At 39.1% G+C, this 27570-nt stretch overlaps 2 protein-coding genes across 12 annotated transcripts in view; one reads left to right on the forward strand and one right to left on the reverse strand.

Moving 5' to 3' along the window:
• TMCO3 (transmembrane and coiled-coil domains 3) overlaps window positions 1-1352 on the reverse strand; it is a 34238-nt gene extending 32886 nt beyond the window's left edge. For both annotated transcript variants that reach the window (XR_011137592.1, XM_068926388.1), the window contains exons 1-2: window positions 1326-1352; window positions 718-811 (exon numbers count right to left, since the gene is read on the reverse strand). The gene's annotated coding sequence lies outside the window, so the exon portion shown is untranslated. The remainder of the gene's footprint in view (window positions 1-717; window positions 812-1325) is intronic.
• DCUN1D2 (defective in cullin neddylation 1 domain containing 2) lies at window positions 692-27448 on the forward strand. Of its 10 annotated transcripts, none has more exons than XM_068926412.1 (7): window positions 692-771; window positions 4691-4907; window positions 8116-8284; window positions 11913-12043; window positions 23575-23657; window positions 26064-26160; window positions 26905-27448. In XM_068926412.1, the coding sequence occupies exons 2-7, from the start codon at window positions 4733-4735 to the stop codon at window positions 26982-26984; spliced, it is 735 nt and encodes a 244-aa protein (XP_068782513.1). In that variant the 5' UTR covers window positions 692-771; window positions 4691-4732; the 3' UTR covers window positions 26985-27448. The 10 variants fall into 10 exon arrangements, with proteins under 10 accessions (XP_068782513.1, XP_068782540.1, XP_068782561.1 ...); XM_068926439.1 differs by having other exon boundaries at window positions 698-771; window positions 4511-4907; XM_068926460.1 differs by having other exon boundaries at window positions 712-771; window positions 4539-4907.
• The last annotated feature ends 122 nt before the right edge of the window (window positions 27449-27570 follow it).

The raw sequence follows: 27570 nt of genomic DNA on the forward strand, positions 1-27570 counted from the left end.
AATGCATTTTGGGGAGAGATTTTTTGAAGAATATATTACAATCTAGTTTTGCAAGAGAGAAGGAAAAGAAACAGCACAGTGCGTATTTGAGTTTCCCTTCGCGGGAAGGTGAATAAAACGCTTCGCTACACACCTTGCATGGCACGTCAAGCCACGTAACCAAACTCTGGGCAGAAATCTTTGTTAGTAAGTATGCCCACTATTACTCGGTCTGAACTTAACCAGCATGGTTCAGAAACAGCACAGTTTTGCTTCGGTAAGTACCAGCCCGATCCAACCTGTTTCACTTGACTAACAGTTTTATTTAGGAAAGCAGCACCTGTGGTACCGCTCACAAGCTTGTAAGTAGTGGTGAACGTAAGATCTGTTATGTGCTTCATACTGCGCACACGCATAAAAAAAAGCTCCCTCCCCCGCAGTAATTATCAAACTAAAGGGAACTCCTGCTGTTTGTAGTCCTCTTTAACCACAGGTAGTCTTCTGATAGATTGCGGCTCACCCTCCCGATTTTCCCTTCCTAAACACGATACTGCATTACTAGATTTCATCAAGCTGTCCGGGACCCAAACCCTGAACTCTCTCGTCTCGTCCTCGCGAAACGCCTTGCCGGTGCCACCCACCAATTCCCTAAAGACAAGCTCCTCCTCGCCACCCCCCACCCCAGGACACCGCCCTAACGGCCGCCCTAACGGCCCCTCCCGCCGCGCGCCCACCCACCTGGCGGCCATCGCAGGCGGGCGGCGCCTGCCGCCGCTGCTGCCTCGCGTCCGGGTAGGCTGTCCGTGCGGCGCGTGCTCTCCGTCCCCTCTCCCTGGGGGGAAGAAGGGCGAGGAAAGTCAGAAAAACGCAGGTGCGGGAGCCCGCCTCGGGCAGGCGAGACCGAGTTGAGCGCAGGGATTCCTCACGGCGGCGACGGCCGCCACACAGCCTGCCCCGGGGGGCTGCGGGGCCGGCGCTCCCGGGCAGGGTGGGCGGGCGGGCGCAGCTGCTCCCTGAACTTTTCGGCACCCCGGCAGGGCGACGAAACCCGCCGCCTCCTCCTCCTCTTAGCGGCCCCTCTGCCCCGCACCTCGGGGCGGCAGCGCCTGACCGAGCGGCCGGCTGGCAAGGGGAAAGCAGGCAGCTGCCGGCGCCGGGCGCTGCTTCCTCCCTCCGCACCGCTCACCTGCGCCAGGCAGGGAGGGAGGGAGGCCGGCTGGCAGCAGCGAGGGGAGCGCGGGGAAGTAAGATCACAACGCCGCAGACACCGGGGTAAGAAGGCGGCGGAGGCGGCCCCGACCTTGCCAACGGCCTACGCCGGCCCCGCGCGCGCCGCCAACGCTCACCCGCTCGCCGGCCGCGGCGAAAACCACCCCTCTCCCCCAGCGCCGGTTACCGAGCGCCGACGCGGCACCTTTAAGCGCGGAGCCACATGGGATTTGTAGTCCGAGCGGCCCTACCGGCTCGTCGCGGCGTATCACGGGAAACGTAGTAATGGATTCGTCCCGCCCCGCCCATATATTCCAGCAGCTCCTCGGCGCGGGGCACGACGGGAGTTGCGGCCGCTTTCGGCGCGGGGCACGACGGGAGGTGTAGTCCTCGCTCGCGCGCCTCTCGGCCCCGCAGGCGCTGCCTCGGCGCGGCGCGCGGCGGAGAAGGGAGGGTGAGGGGCGCCCGCCGGGGCCGCGGGCCGGTCGGCCGCCTTGCGGCCGCGCTTCTCCTTCACGCCTTTCCCTCGGGCGCGGCCGGTGATAGGCGGTGAAGGCGGGCCGGTGCGCGCCTGCGCAAGAGGCGGCGCTGGGCAGTGAAGTTGGTCGAAGCGCCGGCGATAAAATGGTAGGTGGTTGGGAGAAGGGGGGAGGGGACAGACGGGAGGAGGGGGGGGGGGAAGAAATAGGGGAGGGGAAAGGGGGGAAAAAAAAAAACGCACCCCGAACCAACAAGCCGAGCGACCCCCTTCCCCCCCCCCACCGCTCACGGTTCGCCGCCGTTTCTCTCCCTTCACGCGCGCGCCCCGCCCCTCCCCTCCCCTCCCCTCCCTCCCGCGGCGCCGGCTCTCGCGCCCCTGCCCGCTGGCGGGGGTCGCGCGCGGGCCGGGGGGCGCGGGGGGGCGGGGAGGGGGACGAGCGGCCGTTGGGGGCTGGGCGCGCGGCGGGGTGGGGGGGAGGGGGAGACGGGGACACAGGCGCGACACAGCGCGCGGAGTTGGCGACCGCCTCCCGCTCGGGCCGGGAGCGGGGAAGGTCACCTGGGGCGGGGGGGGGGGGAGGGCCGGGCCGGGCCGGCGGGGGCGTGCGGCGCCGCGGGTATTTTGAGCGCTGACCCCGGGCAGCCGGCGCAAGCACGTACCTTTCCCTTTTTTGGGCTTCGGGTCGCCGGCGCAGGTTGCCGGAGCTCAGCGTCTCTCGCTCGCTGCCTCCCTCCTCGCCGCCGCCTTGCCACCACCGCGCGGACCGGACGGGACGGGAAGGGACGGGTGGGTCCCCCCACGCGCGGGTCAGCGCGGCGCCTGGCCGGGCTGCGGCCGCTGCCGCGCCGCCGTCCGCCGCGGGCTGCAGGTGCCGCGGCGGGAGCCGGGGATCAGTCCGGCCGCGCCGCTACGGCTCATAGCGAAGCTGAAGGCCGTACAGAAGGTGAAGTAGAAAATTACCTTGCTAGGACGCGGTGGGGGGGGGGGGGGAAAGGATGTGGCATGAGGGAAGGGGAGCAAGTACGTGATCTGCTGAGCGTCCCGTCAAGGCCACCGCAGCTTACGCTAGACCTTGACTGAAAAAGCAGCAGCGATTCGTTGAGAAAGCGATCAAACCTGGTTTGGGAAGAGTTCAAATGGCGCCTAAACGCGATTTAACTGTAGCGTTTTTCCTTTGGTTTTTCAGTGTGACGTAAGTACTGTTTTGAGAGGGCATCTAAAACATGACTTCATCGTGACTTGGAAATACACCTCTTGTTTTGGAATGTCCTTCCGTTAGGAAGAAGACATGCCAGAAACATGACTTCTAGACCTTTTCTCCCCCTCAGTAAAGAGATTACATTGATATGTCTGTCTTCAGGGCATTAAAATGCTCAACAAAACAGCAGAAACTGTACTATATGGCAGTGTGGTAGGCTGGATAGTCTAACGTGTTTGTGTCTCTGACTTCCTCAAATAACTTAGTATTTCTTCTTGAACATGGAATAAGTAGACCTCTATGAGGAGATGTCCTACTTGTGGAGTTGTTATCAAAGACTTCAGTTTTGAAGGGGCCATCACTAAATTCATCACTCAAAAGAAACTTATGTAAATGAGGGTTTTGGTGCAGGGAAATTATTATAGCTAGACTCTAAGAAAAAGGGAGTTACATACGGAAACTTACAGAAATAAAGCAAAAGAAGGAATTACTGAGTATTTTCTTGCCAAAATACATAGTAGTTACTTTTGTAGCTCTTCTCCCATTTTGTGTGTTGCTTCTCCTTTTTTATATCATCGAAGAAAGCTAGGGAAAGACCAACATCCATATGTTGTTTACGTAATGTGATTCTTGTCTGGGATCATCTGTAGTCAAGAAGTCGCCATCCATATGTTTACAAGAGATAACTAAACTGAAAGATGTTTGTGTGCTTACAGTTTACCGTACCCTGAATCAGTGATACAGTGTTTTTTCCCCTGATATTTAAGAGACCAGTGAAATGATCTTTTCTACTACACCTGATGATTTAAGTAGTAGCCAGCAAGTTAGATGTTTTCTCAGAAAACCTCATTGTTGGCCCAGAATATCTGTTAAATATAGGTTAACAAAACAGAAAGTATCAAAACATAATAAAAGACAGAGTTTAAGCCGTCTATCTCCCTCTCCTTCCAACTTTATGCAAAGAACAATGTTATAAAAAAAAATTTGGCTCTCCATAAAATCGCCGTTTCCACCTCTCAGATTTTCCAGAAGTTTAAAGGTTTTGTATAGGTAAGGTTGCTGCAATTAATTGCAATTAAGAGGAAAATCTTACTAGTTCCTGTATATAATATAGTGATATTAGATTGTTTTATTGTTTAATATTAATAGTATGAACATCTGCCAGAGGTCATTAAAGTTTTAGGTCACATCTACAGGAACTTTATATTCTCACTCTTAACATTCAGCAAATCTATAGCATGTCTGCTTTGGCTCTTACATGTTCTGATGAAAATAGTTGATGGTTTCTAACATAAAAATGTGAGAAATGCTTGTAACTGATCACTTAAAATGGTTCAAGTTTGCATTGCACTAGGAAAATATTAGGAAAAACCGTTAAGCAGATTTCTGTCTTTCTCGCAGCTTATAAAGGGCTTTTATACAGACTCTGAGAGTTGTGCCTTTGGAATTTCTTATTTATATAATTAATAGGCTTATTTTTCAGAAGATAACCGTGTTGTCATAGGATAAAATGTGTGTTTACTAGTACAGAACAGAAAAGGACTTTTGCACATGGGAGCAGTAAAGCAGAAATATGAATTTGTTGTTGCCAGAATATTTGCTGCTAAAAATGTACATATAGATGCTATCATTTCAATTTTCAGAAGAAAATGCTGTCTCTTTTAACTGCAGAAGAACAAGGCTTTGTCTTCCTGTAATTCTGAAGTGAAAGTTGTCACCAACAAGAAAACTAAAACGTTTAAACATAGGTATTAGTAGTAGAATGCTGAAACAAACTTCTGGATTAGCTTCATTGGCTTTCCTGCTTCTTTTGCATCCCAAAGCATAAGCTTAAATCGTCTCAGAAGGACAAGGTCCGCCAGTTTATGGCATTTACCCAGGCTGGTGAAAGGACTGCTATATACTGCTTAATGCAGAATGAATGGAAACTAGAAGTGGCAACAGACAACTACTTCCAAAATCCAGACTTGTACTACAAAGAATCCATGAAAAATTCAGTAGACCGGAAGAAATTAGAACAATTGTATAATCGATATAAAGGTAAGGCTTTTTTCTTTTCGTTTTTTTCATTTCGGTGTTATTTCTGCTTTTTCATTTGCCATTTGTAAGGACTTCTAAGGCAAGATTGCTACCTTCTGCTACTACCTATATGGATGTGGCAGTGAGATAAGAATGAAAAATGTTTTAAATGCTCTTGATGTTCACTACATAACTTCTCCCTACACCTGTAGAGTTCAAAGTAAATTCACAATAGGAAATTAAACCTATGATGAGGAAATAAGCGTCAGCTATGTATGGTGGCAGGGAAAGTGAAGCAACTCACTTGATCTTTTGCTGGTGGCTGCTATGAAACATATGTACGATGCACTGTGTGTGGCAGAACAATACAAATGATTCCTATACTAATATTTGGGAGAGTTAATTTAGTTCCAAGGTAGTAATATTCCTATCCATTAAAATTAAAAACATTTAAAATAGTATTATGGCTAAGAATCTAACAGAACAACCAAGCAATAAAACTCAAAAATTAAGCTTGAAAATTGCATCTTTAATTTATTCTTCATGCTTGCATGTTACAGGACAAATGATGTTCCTGTTGCTCAGAGAGATTTTTGAGATAAAATGACAAGGAAGTGGATTAAAGGCAGAGTTGTTTCTTTTCCATTTCTTTTTATTTTACAATATTATTAAAAAAAACAGGAAAAAATAAAAGGAAAAGATAGTAAACGTAAGAATTTATGAGATACAGGTAACAGAGCTTTTTGAACTGTGGTCATCTCACATGAATACATGCATTGTTTATTAAACATTAGCGCAGAGCAAGTTGGAATCATTACTAGCCACTACCTAGATCCAAAAAAATATTATGTTGGAAAAAAAATGGACTGTCAATAATCAACTATGATTTTATGTACTTTTCTAATTTTAGTGTATGGATGGCTTTATATTCACTTCATCCTGTCCTTTCAGTACTATTTTTGCCTTTTTTTTGTTATTCTTCAAATATGTGTTCCATTTTAAATGCAGATATTCTTCAGTATTTCATTATAAAGTGTTAATGAATTGCAGCAAATCAGCAAAAATATCAGCAAAACTATAGCGTTTCCTTTGCGTATGTGAAAAAGAATTCAACAAGTAATCTGCTTTTTTTTTTTTTGGTATATATCAGTCCTTTGATCTTTGCAGGTCAGTTTAAAACAGTGCTTGGTCAAAAGTGCATTTAAATTGATAAATGCTACTAAAAGTATCTAAAATTAAAGAAGAAAATCACAAATGTTATTTATTCTTCATAATGTTCTAGCAGTGGAAAACTGCCCCATTTGTTTTTTGAGGAGGGAAGTTATTTACTCAGTTCTGTGTCCTTGTTCTGCTTAGCAGCACAACTTTGCAGTTCTGACACAGAGATGACAGTAAAACGTGAGCTTAAAACTTTCAAGTGTTTGAAAGAAATAATTAAAGGTTTGGTTAAGCGCCTTTTCCCTTTTTCTTATGTTGCATAAGCTTTACACTTTGGCCTCTTGACAAAAAGAAATTCTTTTCTCCTATAGCGCCTAGAGAATGCTACAAACATTGCATTATATTTGAAATGTAAGATGAGAGGTATTTCACTTTCTGTGCTATCTTTGCTTTATTTTTCTTATTTATTTAATATCTAGCATCTCTGTCAAAACAATAATTTCATTTTTGTGTGTTCCTAGTTACCTGGATGCCATGAATAATGATAAAGATGGAATAGTCTATGTTGAAATCAATCAGAATTTTTCCATTGATCACCACACCCGTACTCCTTTTGCCTTCAGTTCTTCAGTTATTTCCAAAACATACCAGAAATTAATTTTACATGTTTTAGAACTAAATCTGGCATACAGTAGCCATGTTTACTTGTTCCTCCTGCACAAAGGTCCCTGATTTCAACTGAATTATACCACTGGTAAAGATATTTGCTAAACTAACTTCCTGTCCGCTATTTAAAATTTTAGCATTTTTGCCACTGTGATAGTGACTGAAAAACTGAAAGAGATCTTATTTGAAAAACAAAAACAAAAAACTTGATTTTTGATCAGCTTGTAGGGTCAGGACTTAAAACATAATGCAGCTGAAAATCTTACCAGCTTCCCATTTAAAGAGTCAGTGTGAAATTTACTTGAGAGATACTTTTTTACAAAGCGCAACCAAGTATACTGAAATGGCTTCCTGTCAAGAGTTGCGAAAGACAGTTCTGTGATTTGTAAACTGTTATGTTTTGAAAATGAAAGGTATGATTTTTCTTTTTTAAGAAAGTTACCTCTGTTTACATGTAGATTTTTTTTTTGAGAATTCTGTTACAGTCTTTTTGAAATTCCACAGCAAAAATCGAATAGCTATTATGTTTTATAGGAAATTAATAACTTGAGGCACAAATGAGTCCAATATAGTTATATATGGAAGATTTATAGGTTGCTTTTAGATTTAAATTTTGTTATTTATAAATAATATAAGTTTATATAATATAAACTTATATTATTATATAAACTTATATAAATATAAGCTTAATGTTAGGGTTGTGATAAAACAGAACATAGGTAATTGTGAAGGGTGATTCTCGCTCTAAAAAGTACTAAACTGAATACTGCTGTAATGTAATGTTTCTTAAGTTGTGTTGCTTAGCTTAAGACTGTTGTGTTAAGGCATTGTTCGAGCAATGTTTTGGTGATTTCCCTGGCTTAAAATTAAAAAATAAGAATCTTTCAATTAACTGATCTCTAAACCATTGCAGTATTTTTTTTTTTTTTTTCCATCTCATATAGTCACTATAAGGAAAAAATTTGTGGGCGTACTTGGTAGTTTTTTAACAGGCTGTTTTTTAGATTTTGTTTTTTAGGCATGTGCTAACCGATCAATATGTTGTGTATTTTATCAGCCTTACCGTTTTTTTAACTATAGTTGGGCATTTTCTCCTGTTCATTTAGATCTTTCATAGAACAATGCAGAAATAAAAAAAAAAAATACTATTTTTGTTAAGTTAGCTGGTGAATATAGGACATAAATGTAAGCCAGTTCTTAGGGAAGCATGCTGAATACCTAACTACTTACAGGTGCTCTTTAGGTGCTTTTAAGCTTGACTAGATTTCAAGTAGACTTTAGTTTTGTGAAGTTTAGGTAAAACTGAAGACCTATGCTATGCAGCATATCAGAGCTGTGCTGGTGATTATTCATAAATATTTTTAATGAATAATTGTAATTCTCATATTTGTATTTTGAACTGCAGACCCACAAGACGAAAATAAAATTGGCATTGATGGGATTCAACAGTTCTGTGATGATTTAAGCCTGGATCCTGCCAGTATCAGTGTTCTCGTTGTAGCATGGAAGTTCAGGGCAGCTACTCAATGTGAATTCAGTAGAAAGGAATTTGTAGATGGCATGACAGATTTGGGGTGAGTATCCATTTCTGCATAGTTCAAAGCATAAGGCCTAACCTCAGTTTCTATTTCAATGTTTGTAATTGAATCAAATGAGAAGCTTTGAAAACTCTTTGTGGCCTTGTTTTGTTAACACCTGAGTAAGCTACGCTTTATTGCACTCTACCGGTATTTGTCTAAATGCATCTTGGGAAGGTAAAAGGGAACCTATTAAAGGATTGCAATCCCGTGCAGCTGGATTTACACAATAGTCAAGCTTGTTTTAATTTCGATAGTCTAAACCTTTTACTGGATCCCCCTGCAATGGTTAAAATAGTTACTGAACTTAAACTGGCAGTTGCAGAATTTTTGTGGTGGTATTTGAAAGATGGATTGATAGAAGAAACTGATTTTAAAAAAATGAAGCTGTTGAATCAGTATATTGGTTACTGTTTAATTTCCATACAGTGATTACCTTCTTACCATCTTAGAGATTCATACTCACAGTGGCTCATTCCTTCCCCCTCAAAGTGCAGTTACAAACAATTGATAGTGTTTGAGATAGCTGAAGGAGGATGGCGATAGGAATGAGAGGATGGAGACTATTCGCTTAAAGCAGACGAGCTGCTGCTAGAGGAATAAAACTTCCTCTGTTGACAGCACACCAACTGTTACCACTTTTTCATCAGAGAAAGTTCCATAAGCTGACAGGGAGAAGTTAAAGCTTAAACTCTTCTAAGTGTTGCTTACGTTCTTAGATCTGCAACAGGACAAAATGTAGTTTTACCCACTCCTCAGTGCTTTTTTTACTCACTGCTCAGTGCCTTATTTAACAATGATTAAACAAGTTTTAGGTTCTTACTAGTTAGAAGTTAGACTTCCTTTTCCATCACCTAGGAGAAAAATCCAGATGACATAATTCACACAGACAGCACCATTTCAAATTATCCTTTGTGAATCTTGATTAGTTTCCCAAAATGCATATTTCTAGTAACCTGTAATACGTGTCGCTTGCATACTTTGTTGGTAAATGTGTGTCTTGTGATCCTCTCTGCCTCGTTCAGAGGGTGCAAATAAGAGGGAGTACAAGCTATCAAGACTCACGGGTTTTAGCTGTTAAAGGTCATTTGTTCAGTCCCTGGTAATGGTGGTGCCAAGCTCAACAGGTGCTAAAGACCTGTAGCGTCCTCTCTTTCTTCAACTGGTGCTGTACTGCAAAATCTTAAGAATGACTGCAGCAAGGGTGAAGCAAAATAATTCCTAACTGTACAGCCAGGAAGACAATATGTTGGTCTTTTGATGTAATTCATGTAAGCACATGCATAGTTGCATTATGATTTTTGTATTCAGTTGTGTGCTGTTAAAGTTGCAAGTCACTGGAGAAGAAAAAATAGAATTGACTTAGTGTTGAAGGTTGCATGTTTTATCTGCTCTCATATCAATGTTTTGCCTTTATCTTATCATCAGATGCCACTTTTTACTGGTTTTACAAATGTAGTTTTCTTTTATTGTCTTGTATGCTAGACAGTTCATTGTACAGAACATCTCTAAGAAACTGAAGTCAAACTCAGGATATTAGCGGTAGAAAAAGTTATGCCAGTCAGACAAAATAACTGGGAAATTCTTTTTCTTTCTGAATTTTGAAACTGTTCTGGATAGTGGACTTTATAAGTCCAACTATGTTGCCTCTATTTAATAACAAAATCAAGCATTTGTCACCATGATATAATATTTTGTGTATAACTTACTTGGAGGAGATGCAGTATTACTCATATTTAAAGGGGTTAAAATGATATTTGTGAATAGATTGCATTAGACAGGTGGAGAACTACAGTTTATGACTTGGCTGCATACTTTTTGTTGCTAATATAATTTAATTTGATTTTAGATTGGTCTACTGCAGAAAGGCATTAATAAGGTGCCAACTTCCATCAAATGCAATGGTTGTTTCTTGAGCAGGGGGCCTAGCGGTCTGTTGCTACTGACCTCATCAATTATTGACCTCTTTCTAAGCTTTCCTTTTTAGGTAAGGATATTCAGAAAATGTGATGAAACAGCAATGCTATCCTCTGAAGCCCACTGCTTTATTTTTGTCCCTTTCAATCTGATTTTTGGGTGGAGTCTGTGAGAATATGTCACTACCTAGCCGTGGACAGCAATCAAGTTCTCATGCTGTTATATTAATGGATACCAGCAGTATCTGATATATCTGACAAAAAGGTTTTGTTGAGCCACCTGTGGCTTCTGGCTTTGTTTTGTCTCCTCATTATCATTGTGCTCCTACGTCCTCATGACTCTTGGATACAGTTCAACAGAGATCTGTTATTTTAACCCTTTTCTGCTCCACATGCATCCCGGGTTTTGGGGAGTATAGTCTGATCGCACCTGGTTGCAACTAGTGTGCTGCTCGTTGGTAATTCAGGACAGTTTTTATTACATATAGAAGATGCAGCATCGGTGTTTTTTCACATTGAGCATAGATTTTAAATGAAGTTGGTTGAGACTTAGTCCCTATGCTGTGTGTAGAGTAGGAACGAGAACTATCCTGAAGGTACGATAAGTGAGTGTCCCCATTAAGTAGATCAAGAAAGTCCCCATGAAACAGGCTCTCAGTAGAAGACTGTTGGCAGAATTCTTTACTTCTTACCGGATACTGTTGGAGGCCAGGAAAGTGCTTATCTTTATCTGTACTATGTAAGGCAATTAGAATCATGTTTACATTGTATGCATTTTGCTATAATTATCCATCCTTTAATAAAATTATTCTTGAAGCTTGAAAATATACAAACCATTTGGCTATTGAGAAATTTTAAGTGCACGAAATTTATTATGGTAGCTAGTTCCTTGAAAACTGTTGTCATCTCTACGAATCTCTAGATGTAATTCAAAGTATTGGTACTCTCCCCAAAACTTTGAATATTCATTTGATTTCTTGGTGTGTGGGAAAACCCTTTTTTCTTTCAAAACTGCATCCTGTCAGCTCAGATACTTTTTCTAGAAATACTTCAGCCTTATGCTAAGGGATATTTTTCTGTTAGAACTTCAGTAACTTGATTCTATCTTAGCTTTACCTGTATCAGGCTGTTAAACAGTTCATTGGCCTTCGAGGCATTGGGAAAGGCTGATTTTTTTCCTAGGTTTTATTCATGAGCGGACCGTGGTGGAGAGAAGATGGTTGCAAATAATAGTTCATTATTTAGCTGGAAAGTCCCCTAATGTTAGGGTTAGCTGTTAATGTAGTATGTGGTTCTTCGTATATGGGAGCAGGGAGTAAGTAACGTCTAGCTAAATTAAAACAAAGCCCCTCACCCTTGTGTTATAATGGCTATAAAAGGGGAGAGGACAGTGGATTTCAGTGAGGTTTATATATTCATTAAGAATAGAATAATGTCTGTTGTTTGAGCTTATAAACTCATGAAGAGATTGAGAAAGAAAAGGGAACCACTGAATCCTGTTTGGGTTGTGTAGTTATGGATGCCTGTTAAAACACTTCACCTAGAACTGTGTAGGGGGAAAAAGGTACGATTGTATGTATTTTAAAGAATGCTAACCAACAAGATGCTCTGTTTTTATCTCAACTACTGTTTGATTTTATTCTGTTTGATATTGTTCTGAGACAAAACTTTTTAAATATTTGCAAGTAACGTAATTTCTTTTGCAACAGGTGTGACACCACAGAAAAACTGAAAGCTCTATTGCCAAGACTGGAACAAGAGCTAAAAGATCCAATAAAGTTCAAAGATTTTTATCAGTTTACTTTTAACTTTGCTAAAAACCCTGGACAAAAAGGTCTAGGTAAGTAGGAAAAGAAGGTCAAGAAAATATCCGCAAACAGTGAACTCACTTCCGAGTGCTTCCCATTATACGGTAGTCTTAGTGATGATTGTGTAGTAAATTCATTACTGGTTTCTTTCCTTGACTTCTCCTCTTCCTGTCTCAATTTCTTCTTTAATGTCCTTTTGGTACCGATAATTTAACTGGGTTTTCTGCTATTTTTGATGTTATCTCCTCTTACCAAAGTGCCTGCTTGTAGTTAGAAACCTGCCATGATTAATTCCCCCCCCCCCCAAAAAAAAAAAAAAAAGGAGCTGGTGAACCCTTTATGTTTCGGTTTATTCAGCTCAAAACTGAAACAAAATTGACTCAGAAAGAGGGAGAGAACTCTGGTCAAAAGTCTACTGACATCTAAAGAAGTTTTACATAAAAATGTGGGCTAAGACTATTTTTTTTTTTTTTTTTTACAAAAAAGTGAATTTGTTTCCAGAAAATAGACAAATACATTCATTTTTAATCATCTTGTTCAAAGTTTGAGATTTATCCTTATTCATGCTTTGTATTGCTGGAGTAAAATGGATACTTTATTAAAATTCCAATGCTTTAATCTCTTACTTCAACTTGACTCATTTATTGAGTTTCCAAATAAAATAAAACATTTTTAAGACAATATCTGATACCCTTTCAAATTTATGTCCACTTTCAAAAGATACTGTATATGAAGTAATTAAGCTGTTTTGTGTGAAGCTTGTTAAAATAGCACCATACCATCATCACGGTTCTGTTTGCAATAGTTAGGAGGAACTGGTTTGTTTGTTTTGTTTTGTTTTTTTTTTTTTTTTAGCCTATCCACTTCTACTCTGTCTATGTTAGTAAATACATATTAGTAAATACTTTCTCTCAAAAGCTTTTGGAAGAGAAGGGTCTTTTCCTCATTCTGTCTTGGGTATTACTTTGTTTATTATCTTTTGTCTTTCCCAGTGTCTTTTGTTTTGTGGGCAGCTTTTCATCAGTGTCTTTTTCTTTATCTTTGAGAGCAATTTCTTTTTCATTTCATGTGTCACACTTTCATGGATCATGTGCTATCTTTCCAGAAACAAAAATGAGGTGGTCCTGTAGTACAGCTTTGTTACTGTTTCTTACCAACTTGAATGGGCCATCTTTAAATGGGCAGTGTAAAACAGTGGTTTTGCGTCGCTTAATGGAATTGAAGTTCGTTACCTAATTGTTCATTGTTTTTGCTACTCTTCGTTAGAAAGCATAGTACTTCTAAATGGGGGGAAAAGGTAAGTCAGTTACATCTAGGGTTGGAATGTATGGGCTACCTGAAGAACTATTACAAATGGCTTCCTGTTTTAAGGCTCAGTTCCAACTTGGAACTCATATACTTGGGACATATGTCTCAAAAGCTTTTCATCTATGTTTGTACTGAGAGAGAGAGAGAGAGAGAGGGAAAGCAGCCCAACCCAGATCGTGGAACTGAATGTGCTGTTTATTTGATATGAGAATTAAAAAGGAAAGTTACTTGTTTGCCATTACTTCTCTTTATTTGATACGGAGGCCCTTTCATTTACAAGCCAGTTGCTCTGTTGTGTATGAATGGAACTTTAGGCAGTAAAGCACCTAATTACCTTTTAGCACTAAGAATTTCAGTATTAGTGGGAGAAACTAAGCACAGAAATGACAAGTTAACCTTAAAACATGCTATTGAAAGAGTTGATAGAATTGTTGCTGATTCAAAGTTTGAGGAACTTTATTAATTCTGGTAACGCTGTTTCTTAATTTCAAGTAGTGCTTAGTTCTTACATGGCAGTCTTGAGGGACTTTTTTGTTTGGTTTTGCTAAGGTGATTTTAGATATTAAAATAGTCAAGGTTCAACTAAAAGTAAGCGAGTGCTGCTACTCTTATATCAGTGTAGGTACGCCCTACTTCTATGTGGTGTGAACCTGCGCCACTGCAGGTTGAGTAGGAGGAGTGCTGAGTAAGCATATTGACTAAAATGACATTTCTATGTGCTTGTGGCCAGTAGTAGCTTAGCCAAATAAAAATTAACACTTTACAAGTTTGGAGTTGGAATCTTTTCAGGGAATTCCATTATATTTTTATATATATATATATATATATATAATTTTATATTATATATAAAAAGGAGACAGTGGAGCAGGGAAAAGGAGGAAAAAAAGTCTATAGGCTGGTGTCTACAGCTGACTGCTTCCTGCTCTGATTATTTTGAGGGTTATTTTTGTTCTCTTTCAGCAAAAAAGCGTTCAGCAAGGAGAAGTTCAGTCAGTTATCTCACAGAAGTGTCAGTATGAGCTGAGAATTCTAGTTTCTTCAGCTACATCTAGTACAGTAGTTTCTTCAGCTGCATCTAGTACAGTCTTTGCTTTTTTGTTTTACATCCTCTTTATATAGACTACGTATTTTCTTCCAGAAAAAGCTGTTCATCTTCTCTCCCTCTCTCCAGAACCGTATAGAGGTGTTTGGTATTTGTGCTCCAGTGATTGCATGGCCTGCTCTCAAGGAGATACAGGAGCTTATCTCATCCTTGTACAAAGTCTGTTTCTCTCCTACTAAGTTTGGAGCCTTGACTCAAGATGCTTTTGTGAATTCAGTCCAGACAATTGAACAGAATGCACAGTTAGATTTGTTACCAAATAAGCTGGTGTTAACTTCTGCCTAGCTCTACCCTACTTCCTCCTGAGGTATAAATCTGTCCTTCCTCTCCACTTACATTCTACGTAACATACAGTGCTATGTAAGTATAAGATGATCCTAAGTGACTGTCCTAGCTGGCCTGCCTTAAAATTGTTGCTCGTTACATGCTCCCGTGATGGTCTTTTGTGTAGTCATTCACATAACATATTTGCATTTGAATGAGGACTTGAAGACTAAGAGGTCGCTGAGTTTATAGAAAATAGGATTTAAAAAAAGACTTGGACATTACCTTTTTTTATCCTCTGGTAGCACTGACTCCTCTTCGATATATGTGACTGCAGAACAGTGAATGGTCTTACTTCATGAAGTGGAAATAATCAAAGGAATTGTTTCCTGACTTTCAATTACAGACTATTTTAATGTGATTTTTTTCTGAGTCATGAAGTATCCGCTGCTGTCTTACTACACTGGGACCTTAAATAACGGTCTCTCGTAGATGCAGTGTTCAGTTTAGGACAGTGATCAGTTTGATAAAAGAATTGATTCTTGATTCTCAGATATCATACACGTGACCTACAAATATTCCTATTTGAAAATTAAGCATATTCAGTCAAGTGCCAGTGGCAAGCAGGAAAGTCTTATTCTTAGGAGGTTTTTTTTCAAAAAAAAGACATTAAAATGATATGTCTTTTGGATCTTTCAGGCTAAATGCTAGCACCTCTTTTTTTCTTTTTTTTTTTTTTAGTAGCAGTAAATCATGAGATTAGAGCTCGCCAGAAAAATGTGCGTGTGAAAGGCAAAGAAGACTCATTTATGCAATTATTTTTCATGTTTGTTTTCTTAATATGCTGAAATAATAAGAAATTACTCGAATACCTCTAAAATGTCCAAACACTGATGCTCTAGTCAAGGGTCATGTTCATTGCTATATCATTGTCTTAACGTGTTTCTGATTAGAACAAGACTATCTATTTCTGTTGTTCTACCAAATCATAAGCAACATTTATTACTTTTTTTTTTTTGCCCCTGAAGAACGCTAGGAAATAAAATGATTCATGGATTCCTTTTCAATATGCCGAGTGATCTTCCAATTTAAATGGTAGAGAAACACTTAGTATCTTCTCTTTTGCCAGACAGGGTTGACTGTTGCCTAAAGTATTCCTAACAGATGTTTTTCTAAGCAAATATTCAGTGATATGCTAGCAAGATACACTAGCTTACTGTTTCAGTACCTGTCTGCAAGAGGAATTGAGATCTGATTGACAGTGGTCCTCTGGCTGGAAAAGTTTGGGAGCCACTGCCTTCACTTAGTATACTCTTACGTTTCCGATGACAGATTTCATACTTAGACAATCTATTTCAGTGCTTGATCACAGCTTTTGTTAGTTTTTTTTCCCTTAAATGTCTGTTACTGAATTTTAAAGTTTGATACTTATATGTCCAGAGTAAATACGTAGCATATGCATTTCCTTACAGTTAGTAACAGCGTGTTTTTTTTTTTTTTAAACGTATTTGGCAGCTATATTTATGTCCTCACTTAGTCTCTAGGTGGAGTAAAATGAACTACCCTGATAAATTTAATCTTTCAGATCTCTGCTACTTTCTGTTCTTCCCTTTGCACTCCAATTATCTACCTTTTTCTTGTCCTCTAGTGCCCAAACAAGTGGGAGAATATATTTTGTGTGCCTTGGGTATTTCACTTCTCAATATTAAATTTGCTTATATTTGTAGTACTGATACTGTCAACAATTTGTAGTCCTTTACATTCTTGGAAATCTGCAGAACTGCTGTGCACCCAGTTAGTTCTCATCTTCTATTTCTGCAATTGATTATTCCTAACAACGCTTTATGCTTCTTTCTGAAGAAATGTGTCTTATTTACTCCAGTGTTTTTCCAATTTGTCCAGACAATTTTGAGTTCTAGTCCCATCCTCTCCAGCGGTATGCCTCTTCCAGGCCTTGAATTACCTGCAGATTTAATAAGTTGCTCTTTGTTGTATCATCTAAGTTACTGACAGTGTCAGTGCACTGGGCAGCATTAGATGCAGGACTGGCCTTTGTGGTTTTATTGCAATCTTCTAGTTTGACAGAGAACCATTGATAGTTGATATTTGAATGCAGTCTTCTAGAATCTCATCTGACATCTGCAGAGTCTCAAAGATGATAGGTAGCAGTTTGAGATTGCTTCAGTCAGTTCCCAAAATATACAGAGAAGAATTTCACCATGCATAGCTTTACTTTGGGCCCTAGTGCTTTCAGATTGAATTTTTAAAAGTTCTTTCTGGAACTGCAGTCAATTTTCAGTAAGCTTGTTTTTCTGGAGCAAGTCTTGAAGAAGAAGAAGAAAAACTTCTGTGTGTCCAGAACATTTCTCTTTCAGGAGATATCTGCAGGAAATATACTATATTTTATCACACAAGCTGACATTTGTGTGTGGGGGGGGGGGGAGGGGGGAAGGCCGGGCTTCTTGACACAGATGCCCTTCTTAAAAGTTTTGAATTGTAGTGATATCTGCCATAGGCTTCTTCCTAGGGCAGGAGATTCTCCTGCAAGAAAGCCTTTCTGGTTTTGGTGGGGTTTTTCTGTTTGTTTCGTTTTAAAACCAGCCTCTCTTCCACTGTTTCTTTAATTTCTTCTCATTCCACATTTCTCCTCAAAAACAATGCAAATACAAATCCTGTATTTACATACTTAGCCTGGGAAATTCAGTTTCATCTATACTGTCATACCCTGAACTAGGCACAAGATTTGAAAAACCAATATTCATTCTCAGAAATAGGGCCTCCATTGTAAAGATTTCTTTCTTTTATAGGATCCTGTTTTCCACAGTTCATGTGGTGATACTAGGGAAGTTTTTTTTTTTTTCTCTTTAGAATTGCAGGACTGCTGTCTTTGTGGTCTCATCTAATTCAAATGTTTCCGTTTTATACGAGCTTAATATTGGTCACTAGTATGCTTCAATGTGGATCCGTGCTGTTTAAAGAAGTAAAAGCAGTACCAGTCCTCCTAGGTGATGTAAGCAGTGAGAAGCAGGAGGCAAAGGCACGTTGCATAAGATCTGCCATGTTTTCCTTTAAACAGAAAACAATTTTCTGATTAACGTTACTCAGGACCCAGATGTCAAGTCTTTCAAATATGTTTGAATAGATCTAATTATTGCCCAAGAAAGGCTTGATATTTATGTCTACCAAGACTGTTGCCTTCCAAGTGGTGGATAGCGGTTGGGGAAAAAAGATAACAAGCTTTCACACCCCAGCGCCTTCTCAGTGGCTGCATATTTGACCTGGCAGACATAGACATATTGAACTGTATGAGTGCTTTGTGTATATTTTGAGTTAATGCAAAACCTACAGTTTATTAAAGTCCAGTTTGCCAGGAGACATTGAGAAAGAATTATGTGTAATTGTGGTTCCATCTAATCTGCTCTCTCCATGTGCTTACTGTGATATCTAGCTATGGCAGTAACTCCAAGTTTTAACGGTACAGATTTGGAAAGGTTTATCTCACCTTCTACTCCTATGCTTTAGACTTTTCTAGTGCAGTCTGAATGAAATTCTGCATCCTAGCTCTTGGGGGATAGATGTATTGAAGGACAGAATTATAGATCTTTAGTCACGTTGTATGCAGAGCAGTTCAGATTTCTAAAGACATTGTTCACGCTGAAATCAGGACCTTAGCTCCATCTTTCCTTTTTGGACCTGATACTTATGCCGAGTCTCTTAACGGATCTCCCTTTGAGCCCCAACAAGACATGTTCAAGAGATTCCTCATGCTCCTCAGGACCTTACTACAGTTTGTTTCAGCACAGTGGAAGAACTTAATGCATTCTTTCATGATTTTCAACTTTCAACATGGAAACAAAAAGCAGAATTGGTTCTTCCTCACTCCTTTATGGTCCCTTTGCCTGCTTACTGGCTCAAAAGGTTGTGCTTCCTTCTCTCTGCCAGTTTCCTGGAATCAAGCAAGAAATGGTACATGAGGAGGGCATTCAGAATTGAATCAAATATTACCTCAAGACCAGGAGAATGACTATCTTTGCATCCTGTGTGTGGACTTCAAGAAAGTTGCATCTTCTATGAGCAGATGAGTATAACATGCTCTTTTTAATTGAAGCAACATCAACTTTCGCTTTCATTGTAGTAAGAACTCAAGCTTCAGATTCTTTGAAGAGGCAGAGAGTAGGGAGAGAGATATTCTTTTCTTTTTTTCTTCTAACGAGTGACCAAGATTTCCTTTGTTTTTTTGTGAATAATTAGATTAATCTATTTGTAGGGTATTTGTAGGAGTGAGTGGATGAAGAGATTGAGGGAGAGCTAAGTTCAATAAATGAATTTCATGATTACTCCTGAAAGAGATCTGAGGCTACTGTTTTTGAATAGTGTTTCAGTAGTCTTGGTCTGTGCTTATGGTCCTTGCTTCATTTTTTACTGCCTTGTTTCTTTTGTTCTGAAAAGGCCAGCAGTCTGGAAAAGCTTAGTATAGGATAGGATACAGTGGTGAAAAAAGGCCCGTAGTAGCGGCAAGGGTGTGGCATAACTACCAGTTCTAGCAATGCCTTATTGATTCTTTGACTCATGTGTGCCTTTTATTTGGGAAATGTGTAAACAGTCAACTTTTCAGCCATCTGTTGCAGTTTATCTGAACTGTAGCTTAGCTGAATCATAGAGTGATTTTTTTTTTTTTTTGAACTGACTACAACAGGATTCATTACCTTACACTCAAATCACACTTAGATAGCTATCTTTTTCTAAGCCTACTCACATTCAGAGGCAGCTTATCTGCTTTTGTCCAGTTGATGCTCAAGATAACAAGCATAAAAGGTTCTGCATGGAATCAGACTGCTTCAGCATAGCTGATGCTGAGCTAGAGTTAACAAGCACAATCAAATACCTGCAGAGCTCTTCCGAAATCTGCATACTGTGTCTCAGCACACTTCCCTGTGCTTTCGGTTCCACAGGGACTTGGCTCTGACACTGTGTAGCAAGGGTCCACTTACCTAGAGCACTGGGGAACTCTTTGCTTATGGCTTTGCAGGGATGAATGGGTCCAACTCAACTGGAATCTGGATTGAACCACTTTCAGTGTTTGCATCATGCCCCTTATCTCACCCTCCCCCTAAGCTACCCCTTTGGGGGACTGCAGATAAAGGCTGTTTAGCTACAAACTTTTTAGCAATTTGGTGAAGGGTTTTCAGGTTGAACCCTGATGGTATTTGCTTGCTGGTTTACTACGTGAATTGTATTTATATCTATCTAGAAAAAAAAATGTTCTGACTTGGAAAGGAACTAATTTTTGTGTCCATGTTCTTAGTAATGTGGAGGCCAAAGAAGACTTAAAATCAGAGAGACGAGGACACAAGGAATCAAGTAACTCATTGAATCTTGCAAGTATTCATTTGTCCTTTGGTCAGGTAGTGTGATAGTCCAGTTCTTTAGATATGTTCACGCCAGTTTCCCCTGTTTCCACACCTGTACCAGTTTCTGCATGGTGGCCAATAATTTTATGGAAGAAAAAATAAGTATTTCTGCAGAGTAGTTTTTGTTTTAGCTTTATAAAGTATGATTTCGCCTGTGATCACGGCAAGGAAACGAAAGAAATCAAAGATCTGTTGATAACTTAGGGCAAATTACATGACCATAAAGAAAACATTTGAAGTTCAGTGTCTTACATAGGGTAAAGACTCTCACGAGGCAATTGAATGATAACCTTCATTCCTGAATTTTGCACCTGTCCAGATGAATTTTTTAATGATGTTTTAGGAAAAGAAGAGCTAGTTGGTTACTTTCTTCTTTTCAAGAACGTAGAGTAAGTTTGGGCTAAAGCAGTGATGAGAGAAAGCCTCAAGTGAAGGAACTCAAAACTGAAATATTGCTTCCTTCTGCAAGCTTTGTATTGCGTTCTTTATAATGTTTTGTTTTGTGTCTGTAGATGGACCAGGTAACACTGCATGATACTTACTGTTTGAAAAAAAAAAAAAAAAAAAATTCTGCCCATGTTGTCTGAGATAGTGCTCAGCAATGAGTTTTATTCAAAGAGTAATGAAGCTTAAGAAGCTGCCCAAAGTTCCTTTGTAGAGATGACTTCTATGAAGTAGCAAAGCATTACAGTGTTGGTAGGATTAAACATTAATAAAGGGGGAAAAAAAGGCAATACTGGGATAATCAGTAAACCTCAAAAGATGAAATTGCAAAAAAAAAAAAAAAAAAAATTGTTTCCAAGCTCTAAAACATGTTAGACTATACTGTCATAAGGTACAGAACCTAGTCAGCATGCTAACTAGGGTTTAGAAGGGCAGCTGTGGCTAATATTCAGATATTCTTCTAAATAACGTAAAGATTTTAAAACACTGTTAGGACACCAGTGTAATGTTTTTGGCCTTTTTTCTTTTAATTTCTGTCAGTAATTTAAGTGAACTTATGCAATCACCTGTTGATTTATCTTTGTTTTCTCACTTTCTCACATACTTGCTTGTATGTAGTGACTTTGTTCCCATTGTCCGAAACCATAGCAAAAGGGCAAGGAACTGCAATTGTTTTTCGTGTGTGTGTGGTTTTTTTTTTCTCTCTCTATGCAAGAGTCTAATCCATTAACGATTGAAAACAGTGAAAACGTTCACTAACAAAAATGAGCGTTTTGTCAAACCTTAAAGGTAGACACAGGCTGTCTAACCGATAACGTGTGTCTCCTGCACTGATTTTGCTAAAGAAGTTCTCTGCTCAATCAGGGAAAGAGAGGCTAAGTTTTGTGTGTTTGTTTGAATGTAATTTTAGAATGAGGTTTTAATGTTTTAGAGTAGATCATACTGCATGCAGAATGTTTTGCTTCTGATTATGAAAAGTTGGCAACTAATGTAGCACCCTGAAGTATCTCACCTCAGAATGGGGTGTACACCAGAGCTGGTGTCAGGGAGGATGTGATTAGGCTCCAGCTTAGCTTGGTTTCAACTGTTACGGGCCCATACCCTGAGAAGGATATGCTAATTGTATATTAGAGCAAACAGCTCCTGTGTCTTTGTGCAGGAGAATGAGTTTGCACACACGTGAAATGTATCCTAGAGATATCAGTTAAAATAGTGCTTCATTTTTATTGTGCTAAAAACAATTTTGCAATAGTCTTTCAGTATAACATAATATTAAATTTGATACCCAAATGAATTAAGGAAGTGTTGCCTTTTCTTTCCCTTTTAACTTTTTTTGTGGCACCTTCATCCATCTTTGCTTCTTTGCCTGTACCACCTTCTTTTTCCCAGGGAATAGGGATTATTTCATCTAAAGTGTAAAAATTCTTATGTCACAAAACTATTTTTTCTTCAAAGTGCGTTTGACTTAAAGTTGTCATATGATAGATTCACAGAGTTGGCTTGGAAAGGTTGACTTTCATAATGAAGCCTGAATGAATGAGACCAAAACTCTTCACCTCACAATGAAGTTTAGAAACCCTTAAGATTGTTTGACTTACTCCCTTCTCATTTCTTTTGCTTTTCATTTGAGATAACTGCTATGAATTACTAATCTGTATATCTAAGCAGCAAATAAATGCTGTTAACTAGCTTGTTCTATCATTTCTATTTCATTTCTGTGCGAAACAAACATGAATAGCTGGGAAAGCCAGGAAGAGCTGAAAAAAGTTTATTAGGGCACGAAATAAATTCTGTGCTTCAGGGCACTCTGATCACAGTAGAGAAAATAACCTGTAGTGCTATCTCCATATAGCTGAGTATATGTGTACTGCATTTCTTTCATGATCTTAATTATTGCACTTTTTCGTTGTCTGGGCCCCAACCCTGTATTAAACAGACTCTAGGGAATTGCCTATGTTGAAATCTGAAACTTCTCTTTCAGACCTGCAACTTGATTTTGGGTAGAACACGGACTTTTGATTTGTAATGTGACACGTAGAATTCCAAATGTCACGCTCCTTTCCTTTAGGTGGCAGTCAGGCTTCTCTTTAATATACTATGACAATACTTTCTACTAAGGTTTCACATTTTGTTTATAGCTATTTTACATGGAAAGCAAACAATGAAATCCATTTGTGATTTAAGAAAAGCTGTACCTTTATTTTGTGGTTGCGCAGCAGCAGCATGCATATATTTCGCACTGCTAAATGTGGGACCAGGGGCGGAAGCACTTAGGCGTTGTGAGTTGCTGAGAATGAAAACAGGCCTTCAATAAAAGCATTTCTGCCCTTGTGCTGCACCTCATATTGTCCCTACTCTTCTGTCTGAGCATGTGCCATTACTGCATCCTACTCTTGGCATGCGCAAGCTGAACTCTGCTCTTATCACTGGTGGTGTTGTAGAATAAGCTCTCCTTTCTTGGACTTAGATTTTCAGTTTTGGATATAAGTGTTCTTCTGTTAAATGATTCTGGAAAAGAAAATTATATTGCTGTAAAGGGTGCTGTAGAATTATCGTGTTCTAGGCAAATCTTTCCCCCCTTCCCTTTCCTTAAAATCCCTTTAAAGTCAAGTCCATATATAAAATGTTATAGTTTAACAGGTATCAGCATCCCGGACTTAAATGTTTAGATTTTCTATTGGTATTTTCCATATATGTGTCTGTCTTGTTTGTTTGTTTCCTTCAGCCAGAGTTATCGATAACTACTGTGTTCTTTTTCTATGGGTTAAAAGAAACTTTAATCCAGCACTGCTGGATGCTGACAAACAGATTTTGATCATTATAACTGTAATGTTCTATATGCAGTTTTTACCATTGCTACTTGTTTTCCTCCTTTTTGGATCAGTGAGTGCAGAATAGCAGTTACTCGTAATGATTTAAAAATCATATACTTCATCTGTATCACAACATACTAGATACAGCATTATTAACTGTTTAACCGCAACAGTTTTATTGCATATACTATACTATTTATGTGTTACTTTGTTTTTTGCAGATCTAGAAATGGCAATTGCATATTGGAATTTAGTCTTATCGGGAAGGTTTAAATTTCTAGATCTTTGGAATAAATTTTTGCTGGTAAGTACATACTGTATTCTGTCCTCATTATCTTAGTCCACGGTAGTCTAGAGCTTGTATAGCTGTGTGCTTACAATAAAGAAAAACACAGGATGTTTGAATACTTCCTTTGAATATCTTCCTTTCTGAAAACTGATACCAGATATTCTCAAATCAAGCCAGATTAAATCCTCTCTGTATAATTACCTAATTGAGAAGAAAGCAAAAAGATGCATCAAGGCAATAGAGCATTCTACTTGCTTGATCCTGTTTCTTCCTCCTCACGAAAGCTTCTGCCTGAAGTGAAGCCATAATTGTAAATTGAGCCTACGTTGTCGTTATTCTCAGACAGCTGTGGTTCTTGTCAGCCATGAATTTTGCCATGCTCTACTTTTTGTAGTATTAATGCATAAACTTAGTGTTCTCTCAGTCATAACAGAATTGACGTTTACTTAACACTGAGAGACTTTTCTTTTTAAGTGAACGTTATTGTCTGAGTAATTATTTTGACTCATTTTTTTAAATAATAGTTTGGAACTGATCTTGATGGTTTTCTGTTATCAGTACAATTCTGTAGGCAGTGGAATAAAGGTGCATAAGTTAAACTTGAGAAATCATAAAGTATTCTCATTAAAGACCTGATTAATTCATCCATGTTTCTTCATTTGCATTTCTGTGCGTTTGCAAAAACTTATATAATATTATACAATGTACAGTCTTTTAATTCTTTTTCTCCATAGTTTAGGAGAAAAAGTCTTTCTACGTTTTGTCCCATAAGCGCGAATGCATAATAGGCAAAGTATGTACTTTTTTTAATCATATTTTCTTGTAAGTTCTTTTCTAAATCAGTGAGATTTTTTGGATAGCGTGTTTATTTTATTCGCTGACTATATGTGCCAGTTTCACCAAGAGAACTTGTGAAAAGATTTCACTTTTTAACTGCCTTAGTATGCTTAAGACATCTAAATACAGGTATGTAGTAGGTATACCTGAAGAGTCCTAACACTTTTTTTTTTTTTTTTTCCATTTGGCTAAATAAGATGACAGACAATTGTGCAAGTCTTTAATTCAAGCCCTATTATAGAGGGTCTGGTGTAACACGTGTAAATTCTCAGGTTAAATATTCGCAGCAAAATAAGACATGTAGGATATTTCAGAATAATTCAGAATTTCAGAGGAAACATTCAGATGAAAAAATTCAACCTAAGAAAGCAAGAAGCTAGGAATTTTTAGGGGCGTTGGGGGGATTTCTTTTTTTTTTTCAAAAGATATATTTGCCTGTCATATTTTGCAGTCAAGATGGCAAGCCATGCAGTGTCAGAGATGCATGTTTTCTGCCGTGTTGGACATCAAACTGGTTTTGAAGAAGTTCTGCATTTTTTAGAAATGCAGTTTATTCTCTTCAGTATATTAGAGTATTCTTGCCAAAAGAAATTTACCTTGTTCCCTGAACTGATTCTGTTTTCTAAATGGAAAAAAAATTGGAAATTGAAAACAAATGGAGCAAAAACTGAGTATTTTATTTTCCTCTGGGCTAATTGGTTGACTTCCCAAGGGGTCAGACGAATGCCACAGCTGGCTCAGGGGGTCCTTTGCGACCATGTGGCTGGGTGTGGTGTGGATGGAAAGAGAAGAGGGGGGTGCTTACAGCCTGCCCCAGCTGACCAAGTTAGTGCCAGCGCAGAGGAGAAGAGCAAGAACTAGCAGCTATGAGCAGGGCTGAAAGGAGGGAGGGAATGACTCTGGAAGCTCAGAGAAAGTGTAAAGCTTTCTATTGTGCTGCTCAAACTGGAAACTAACGTTGAACAGGATGATGCAGAAGGAATATACCTGAAGTCAGACCAGGATGTGATAATGGAGAATAGGACTGACTGGAAAGGAGAGGCTGGAGAGGAGTGGAGCAAATAGAGGTATTGCACTATGGCAGAGGAGAGAATAGTTGATCAGAGAGGCTGAGATGATGGGTCCAAAAGGCAGTCTGGGAGTGAGTGAGAAGAGGAACGTAGGAGAAGGGTGCAACTATAACCAAGGGCTTGAGGGAGAGTCTGGATTAGTGCAGGTGAAAAGGGACAGGGAAAGAAAGGCTCAAGTTGAAATGGCAGATAGCCAGCTAGTGGCTGCACAGTTTCAGAATCTTGACTGGAAGCCAAGATCCATTAAGCAGAAGTGTAAAGTGCATTTGTTTTAATTTTTTACCATAACAAATTAGGAACACACCTCCTAAAAGCAAAGCAGAAGAAATGAAACAACTAGCAAAGGCTTCTTAGGCTTTTCCTTTTTTAGTAGCCATTTATTTTTGTAGTTTTCTTCAGAAGCTCTCAAGTTCAGTGTAAAAAAACCAAACAAAAAACCCACCAGTATAAAATACTACAGTGAAACTTGAAAATATTTCATACTTTTAACAGTATCATTTTTCCTCCTTTATAGGAACATCATAAAAGATCAATACCAAAAGATACTTGGAATCTTCTGTTAGACTTTGGAAATATGATTGCAGATGATATGTCCAACTATGATGAAGAAGGTAACAAGTACTTGAATAACTTTTCAAGCGTCAGTATAGCAAAATTAAAATTTTGCTCTAAATGAACAACTGAACATACTGTTACCTTATGTCTTAATTTGTTTACTCCTTAAGATGTAGCTGCAAATAGAGTATCATACTTATTGCCAAAAAGTTAATGATAAGTAGGTTAACAAGTTTTCTTTAATATCTAAATAAAACTAAAGATACAGTCAGACCATTTTATAGCACATGCTGTTTGAACCTGTTGTGCTGCAGAAGTCACAATGAAACTGTATTTCTTTTCAGAAATGTTGCTAACAGCAAGGCTGTCTATCTTTTTTTTTTTTTTTTTACTTGCAAGAATGTCTACAAAAGCATATTTGTTACTAACCTAAATGCGACTTACACGCTGTCACTAATCCTGCAAATCCTGCTTTGGAATGACTATGTGCAGAAATGTTTCCTAAGTTGTGAATGGCTTTAATAGCCATTAATGATTTTGCGTTCAGCTAATTTTAGTGTGGATTATGCTTTAAATATATTTCATTTGTACTGAGAACTATTGCTGCAAGAGGAAATTCAGATGTTTAATTCATTAAACATTTGGTTTAGTGCTTTTTCAAGTGTCCGTGTCATGCATGTTAAGAGTCGGGCTAGGCCAAAAATACTGAAGTAAGCTTCTGATCCTTTGTATTTTAAGACTAAACCAACTTAATGCTAATAATGACACATTCTTTTCTAAATTGCTTGACTTTTCTTTAGGAGCGTGGCCTGTTCTTATAGATGATTTTGTGGAATATGCACGACCAGTAGTCACAGGAGGAAAGCGTAAAACTTCCTAACCTCTGACTCATCAAGATGGACTAAATGTGCAGTCTGAACTGCATTAGGTAACGAAGATTTGTTGGCCAATAACTGTGCACACTGTTGCTGGTTTCTGCGGACATGATGAGTTTCCATAGACAAAACTGAAATTCCTCCTTTCTGTCTAAAGAAAATGATGGCTGACTTGTGGACACATCAAGAACAAACTCAGAAGATAGTCCAGGCTGTTTGTAGGCTATTGGCTTCAATTATTGTACTGGTTGTATCATATATAGGATGTAGATTTTGCATGATTTTATACTTTGGAGAAGTTTAACTAGAGGCCATTTTATTAAAGTTTTGACAGCACAGCATGCCATTCAGTTCATGATCCAAAGTGAACACCAGCAGTTACATGAATAAAACTGTATTATATTGTACTTAAATGAAAAGCAGTATTTGTGGTATATAAATTAAATCCCTAAATAAAACTTATGCAGTATGTTGTATTTTTATAAAAGTTAGCTCTGTAGTTAGCCCTAATACAGAACTGTAACAAGATGCACTTTTTTTACTTGTTGCTGAGATTTTAAATTTATATTTTTAAGCTCTTGGATGTACAGA

This window comes from Struthio camelus, chromosome 1, assembly GCF_040807025.1.
Source record: "Struthio camelus isolate bStrCam1 chromosome 1, bStrCam1.hap1, whole genome shotgun sequence".
NCBI classification, from domain to species: Eukaryota; Metazoa; Chordata; class Aves; order Struthioniformes; family Struthionidae; genus Struthio; species Struthio camelus.

Coding starts and splice junctions, on each gene's coding strand:
- DCUN1D2 (XM_068926401.1), top strand. Junction 8,285..11,912: donor GATGGCATGACAGATTTGGG/GTGAGTATCCAT, acceptor CTTTTGCAACAG/GTGTGACACCACAGAAAAAC. Junction 26,161..26,904: donor GTCCAACTATGATGAAGAAG/GTAACAAGTACT, acceptor ACTTTTCTTTAG/GAGCGTGGCCTGTTCTTATA.